The sequence below is a fragment of the Myotis brandtii genome, unplaced genomic scaffold (assembly GCF_000412655.1).
Source record: "Myotis brandtii unplaced genomic scaffold, ASM41265v1 scaffold806, whole genome shotgun sequence".
In the NCBI taxonomy this organism is placed as follows: domain Eukaryota; kingdom Metazoa; phylum Chordata; class Mammalia; order Chiroptera; family Vespertilionidae; genus Myotis; species Myotis brandtii.
In genome coordinates this window covers 440,104-447,258 of record NW_005371249.1, presented here as the reverse complement: position 1 = coordinate 447,258, position 7,155 = coordinate 440,104, and the positions used below count along the sequence as shown (strand labels likewise).

General features: G+C 40.2%; 1 protein-coding gene across 1 annotated transcript; it reads right to left on the bottom strand.

The window, feature by feature from the left end:
- Positions 1 to 1,387: 1,387 nt before the first annotated feature.
- EXOSC3 (exosome component 3) lies at positions 1,388 to 7,153 on the bottom strand (the record flags this gene model as incomplete). The annotated part of the gene is made up of 5 exons (XM_005884021.2): positions 1,388 to 1,761; positions 2,080 to 2,265; positions 3,988 to 4,139; positions 5,902 to 6,051; positions 7,082 to 7,153. Coding segments are annotated over 5 exons (588 nt in total), but the record flags the coding sequence as incomplete, so codon positions are not given.
- Positions 7,154 to 7,155: the final 2 nt, after the last annotated feature.

Here is a 7,155-nt window from a genome sequence, read left to right as displayed (position 1 = left end):
ACATCAAGAATTTAATTTTCACTAAAAGTGGCATCATAAAGTTGTATGACTTTGTCCAACCTGCTCTGATCATGCTGATTTTCCCTAACTCAGTAATGTGCTATACATGTGCTTTTCAGGATCAGCCTGTCCTAACCTACCCTCTTTAAGCCCCCATAGCAATTTTCCCCACCTGTGGCTCCTACCTTGTCTTCCCTGTGCCAAGTATGGGTGTGGAAGGCTTCTCTCTTCCTAACTGTAGCCTTCCTACGGGACACTTTGTGGGAGTATTTTTGTATCCTTCTGAGCCTTGTACAAACTAGATTTTGCACATATATCTGAATTATCAGTTCAAATTGAAAAGCAAAAACATAGTCTCAGGTTCAATTCTGGTTAAGGGCATGTACCTTGGTTGTGGGCACATCCCCAATAGGGGGGTGTGCAGGAGGCAGCTGATCGATGTTTCTCTCTCATCGATGTTTCTCTCTATCCTCCCTTCCTCTCTGTAAAAAATCAATAAAATATATTTTTAAAAAAAGAAAACACATTGCATCTCACACAAGCATGTTAGAGAACCTCTTATGATGCAAATCTCAGTGATCCCTTTTCTCATGTCCTACTTAGATACAGTTGCTTCAGTTACTATGGCCAGTTTATGTCGGTCAACTTATTTCTAAACTGCTAGCAAACTGAAAAAAATGTAACCTATATTTCAAAAGAACCAAAAGGTTACCTCTGGGTTCTATCTCCTTCCTTTCACAATTTAATCCCCCAGGAACTATGAACTTGATTACTTAAGAGCAGCCTAGTCTTTAGGAAACATCTTTAGGAATACAGTGGGGCCTTGACTTACGAGTTTAATTCGTTCTGAGACCAAGCTCGTTAAGGAGCTCATTAACTCAAATTACTCTATCAATTCAATGCAAAAAATCGGCCGAGAGAGAGCTGGTATCTCAAAAAACTCGTTAGTCGGGACACTCGTAAGTCAAGGCCCCACTGTACATAATGTTCCTTGGTCTTTATCAACATAGTTCTATAACCTATGCATCCAAAAGGGAGGACCTCTATGAATAGACCTCAGAGGTCTGTAACTCTTACCATATTCTCAGGGAGGTCTCTAACCCAAGAACCATTGACCTGGATCAGCTGCCAGGCTTCATTTTGGCCTCAAAAGGCTTTGCTTAAAATTCCAAATAACATAGAATTTCCTCTTCAACTCTATCACAAACATCTACAATTTCTTTAAAACCTAGGTAGGTAGTTTTTTGTTTGGCTTCTAGGAAATGACTCTTGGCAAAATAAGACTTGGATGAACTTATATTCAGAGATCCTCATCATAGTGTTTTTTATAACACAACAAAAAGCTGGACATATCCAAAATATCCTATACCACAAAAATGAAGCATTATACAACTATGGAATTTTTAATAGCAATCATGAAAGAAATATATTTAAATGTTTGAAGTGGACAAAGTATATTACAGACTAGTATATAAAATATAATTCTATAATTCCATTTTGAAAAACATATATTCACATTAGTGGTTGAGAATGTTGGCCAAGTTAAGCCTCAGTTTCTTGCACTAGGAAGTTGTCTTTTGCAGTTACTAAGAATAAATGAGTCAATCCAAACAAAACACTTGGAACAATACTTGATTTGTAAATATATGATAATTGTTAGCTGTTATATACTCACCACTACATAATAGGATTTCAAGTGATTTTTGTTCGCTGCTTCATACTTTTTATGTATTCTACATTTTCTTTGATGAACATGTTTTACTATTATCAGAAAAGTGTTATTTCAATGGTTACTTCCAGCAAAACTAAGGAAATTAACACCAAGTAAATCATAATACTAACTTTTAGTAAACTTTATTATAAAAGAAAAAATAGTACTATTTTATGACTTTTTTCACCCACAAGAACATGAGTGGCAACCAGTGACTTGTTTATAAAAATATTTTAAGACTCACATAAGACAGTATCTTATCTTCTGAAGATTAATGGGGAGAGGTCCACCTGAAAAATTTTTCCCCAGGGAATCCAGTCTCTTGGATCAACTATAAAAAAATCCACATAGATCAACTTTCTGCCAACCTGGAGGAGATTTGTTTTCTTTGATCTGCTGTCATATGTTCACAAGCTTCTAAAATGTTTGCCAAAATTAAGGTCTGCTGAATGGTTTTTGCCTTCACCCATATTCTTCCATTCATTCCAAACACTATTTCCAGTGGGTACAGTTTTCCCACTTCCTGTAGGATTTCACAGTCTGGAGCTAGCAGCCTGGTGAGGAAAAGGAAAGAAAATGAAATTTTAATGAAGTGGTAGAGTGTGACCTAACTTTCCTTTAGGACTCCTTTTCTAGGCAGTTCTCCATAGTTAAAGCCCCACTAACATTCAAATAATTAAAGGCACATGACAGCATTTACTGCCCCTTTTCTTCTAAGACAGTGGTTCTCAACCTTGGCTGCACATTAGAATCGCCTGGGAATCTTTTTAAAATCCTGATTTCTGGGCCTCATCCTCCGGAAATTCTGTTTCTTTGTTATGGGGTGAGGCCACAACATTAGTAACAAAGAAACAATTTCCGGAGGATGAGGCCCAGAAATCAGGATTTTAAAAAGATTCCCAGGCGATTCTAATGTGCAGCCAAGGTTGAGAACCACTGCTCTAAGAAGATTTACACTGATCAGTATATCAGGTCACAGGTGGGCTAGTCTCAACAAAGAAATCAAACTCCCTGTATCATCAACTTTACCAAAAACATATAAAGTTCTTCCCCTGCACTGTCAAAGCACCTTAATTCTAGGCTTTAGGACCATAGCTTTCAAAAATTATCTACAGTGCTGAAAGAACACCTTAAACTTACTTTCCTGACCATATAAGTTAATCCCTGGTATTAAATTCACTACTTGGAAAGAAGTGTTAGCTCTTTCAAACCACAAGGGTGCTGCTTGATTAGTAACATGCTTCTCTAACAACCTGAACTAATTCTCCAAACCTGCAGAATAAGTAGCAGAGTCATGCAAGAGAGCTCTGAACTTCGGGATCTACAAGTACATAAAACCCTTTAACAGGGCACAGCTTTGGGTAGGTAAAGGTGTAAACACCTAACAGAATCTGCCTCTGGGAACTTTTTTTAGAATTGATTCTTAGGGAGAGAAACATCAATGTGAGAGAAGCATTGATTGGTTGCCTCCTGCACGCACCCTGAGTGGGGATTGAACCCGCAATCTGAGTGTGTACCCTGACCAGGGATTGAACCAGCCACCTTTTGCTATACGGGATGATGCTCCAACCAACTGAGCTGCTGGGGCTGGAAACTATTAAATCTACCAGGACAGATAGCAGAAGTCTTCTGTGAATGTCTGCATAAGCTCAAGGATCCCATCAGCCTACCTGCACTGCTCCCATTACTAGAGAAATTTGGTGATTTTGTACAAATTACATCTGTATTAAAGTGACATAGGGGGGAAAGGCCAGTTTTTATGTGTTTTATTTTTAAAAACCCAAAGCCAAGGATATGTTTTTATTGATTTTTAGAAAGGGAGAGAGAGAAACATCAAACAGTTGCCTCCCTTAAGCACCCCGACTGGGAATGGAACCTATAACCTAGGTATGTGTCTTGACCAGGAATCAGATCCACAACCTTTTGGTGTAGGGGATGACGCCTCACCAACTGAGCTACCTGGCCAGGGCAGAAAGGCCAGTTTTTACATTTGGGCTGAGTATATCAGCTATAAGAAATAGTAAACCAGGAGGAAGCCCAGACTCCATATCAACACAGAAACTAGACCACCAAGTACATCTGAATACAATGTATTTACATTAAGAGAGGATGGGACTAAATGCTTGAGTTTACAAGTATGCTTAAATGGATAATGATTTTTTAATTCTGAGGAAATTCAGATGTTGTTACAAAGAATCCAAATCCCAAAGATCAGCTGGCTTTCCAAGAAGGTATAATTATAAAAGACCAGGAAGCTAGAAAGCATTAGGACTTACTTTCTAATTAAGCCCAAAGTCACTTTAAAAAGTAGACCATCCTGTCCAATCACACCCATTCCGTTGGCTCGTCCACAGCTGTCAATACAAACCATCTCTGGTTCCATATCTTTATTAGCAACCACAAATTGTCCATAAATGAGATCTCCAACCTACAATGATAATTTAAAAACAGTAACCATTTTATAGTCGTTATTTCCCATAACAGCAAGGCCAACCACCTACAGTTCTGTAGCTAAAGAACTGACTACATACCAAGATTCACAGTAACTTTGGAGTTGGGTCTTAAACAAAGGCAGCATTAACACATGTACCCTCCCCCTTAACCCACCAGGAAATCCCTAGACTGGGAGCCATCACAAAGCCAAAATATAAATACCCTCTAGAGCTACACTGTCCAATGTGGTAGCCATCTACCCACAAATTGTAATTTTAACTCACTTTTGAATTAATTAAAATTAAATACTTAAAATTCAGTTCCTTAGTTGCATTAGCCATATTTCAAGTGTTTAACAGGCATGTGTGGCTAGGGGCTACCATACTAATCATTGTGGAAGTAAAGCATTAGCATCATCACAGAAAGTGCTATTAGGTAGCTCTGCTCTAGGGAATTACAGAAGATAGATGGATAGAAGAAACTCCTGGCATGCATGTTATTCAAAGCAAAATGGAACAATGGCAATTCATTGACACTTCTCCATGCAAGATTTAAAAACTTCACAAGAGTTGAACTTCAAAATGATGAAACTAAAGACATTGAGAGTGAACTTGTTTACCTGTTAAGTTGGTGACTATAGGAACTATAAACAAACATTCTCTGCCTTTCATAAGTATTTGGTCTTGAGGGCAGTGGGGATGTACATATAAACAATAAACTTCATTCAAAGCCAAATCTAGTTCAGTGCCAGAGCAGCTCTGAGAAAAAGTGATTGCAAGTCAGGAATGGTTTTATAGAGGTGGTGGTATTTGGCCCGAGTCTTAAAATATGAGTATGTGTTCCACAGGCTGAAAAGGGGATAGAACAATCCAGAGAACCAGCATGAGCAAACAACAAGGGCAGCGCTCTGTGAGTTCAGTCCTGCTGTTAAATAGTTCAGTGTGGTTCAAGCACAGCTGTGTAGAGATATAATTATGGAAAAGGGAAGACTTTTGGAGTATAATGCCAAGGAAACCTGTAGGCTTTGAAGAAAGTGGAGTGTGAGAGGCTGTAGGCTCTCAAGTGCCTGGATGGAGGGGTTAAAGTGTACGGGCAGGGATGTTAAATCAGCCAACTCCAGTCAAGGGTATCTAGGGCCTGAACTTGCAAAATGGAGATGCAGGGTGGACTTAAAGATAGAGTCAAATAGATTAGTAAGATTAAGCAACAAAAGACACCTGAAAGGTGAGTGATAAGGGGCAAAGAAACCACCAAATTTCTGGCTTGGGTGGACAGGAAGAGTGTCACTACCTGAAAAGCCCAAGTAGAAAACGAGGAAACAACCAAAAGGGACTGTTGGAAAACAGTGATGTGACTGAAGTTGTGAGATGACAGTTCCCGGATGTACAATCAGGAAAGATGGATGGCTGATACGGCAATTTGCACCACTTACCAGGTATTCCTCCTTCCTCCCTAAGCCTATGGCTTACTTCCTTGTCCAGTGGATGTGGACAAAACAGATAACAATAGAACAGATAAAACCTTTCAACTCAATAGAGATTAAACAACCCCCAATATAGCAAATGTAACATAAGTACGTGACTCCAGTCCCAGAGCTGAAGCAACATAAGGAACCCTTGTAGCCTAGAGTGATCACACAGATGCTGGGAGGTCATCCTATAAAACTGGGAAAATAGTCAGACTTTGGAGACATTCAGGTAGCCTTCAGAATATTTGGATGTTTTTCCTTTTTTGAAACCAAAGTTTCCTATCATTACCTGCACATTTGGTCTGTTTCTTTTAGTTGCACCTTCAAATGCCAAGTAAGACAAAGACGCTGGCTCGCTCCCTCCAACATCGACTTTAAATATATCTCCAGATTTAGCCGTCACTATGCCAATCACATGGTCTCCTTTCACTGGGACATACTACAATACAAAAGAAATCAGAGAGAAAAACCATAAATGACCCATCATTTTCCAAGTATCTTGGAAGATATCTTCAGCCAGTCCTTACTGGTTACTAAAGTTTGTCATTGGAGATATTTAGTAAATATCTTGAAATCTAATTTACAAATTAATACAAATCTTACAATAAACGGTCGTACACCACTTTCAGTAAAAGAAAAACAACCACATCATATAACTCTCAGGTTTACAGCTTCTAATAGTCTGTTCATTTGAGCTGGTATCCCGTACCTCTTCTGTATCAGGAAGGCCACTTCAATGTTCAACAATGTTCCCTCTATGAAAAGTTCTTCCTTATTCTAAGAGAAATTTAACTCCCTGTGACATCCACTCAGAGCCTGCTTCTGCCCTTTGGGGCCCCTGACGATAAGCCTGGTTTTCCCTGGCCTTTGGGATTGTGAAGACAATTACCATGTCTCACAGTCCTCATCCCTTATAGGCCAGGATCTCCACCCTCCTTGCTCTCCTGGCCGTCCTCCTCGGGCCACGTTCCAGTGTCACAATCCCTCTAAAGCAGTGGTTCCCAAACTTATTTGGCCTACCGCCCCCTTTCCAGAAAAAATATTACTCAGCGCCCCCTGGAAATTAATTTTTTTTTAATTTTAATAGCAATTAAACAGAAAGATATATGTATTAATGTTTCTACCTTTTTCGTAAAATATAGTAAAGAAAGGTGTAAATTAGAAACATTGAAGTTTGAAATTATGAAACTATTTATTGAACTCAGAATAGAAAGGTAATACAAAAAAAGTTAAAACAAATGCACCTGTGGCCATCACCGCCCCCCTGGATCGCTGCAGCGCCCACCAGGGGGCGGTAGCGCCCACTTTGGGAATCACTGCTCTAAAGCAGACGACGACGTGGGCGCAGACATCGGGGCTCTGGGCTAGCTTAACAGAGGCTCCAGGCCCCTCCCTGCCTCTTCCAAGAAGTCTTCCCAGAGCGGGGCTACCTCTCGCGGCCGTACCACCCCTCCGGGGCCCCAACTCACCCGTTTCTGCTGCGAGTCCACCCAGTAAACGCCGCCGCCGCCGCCGCCGCCGGGCTCCTTGTGCCGGAGGCGGC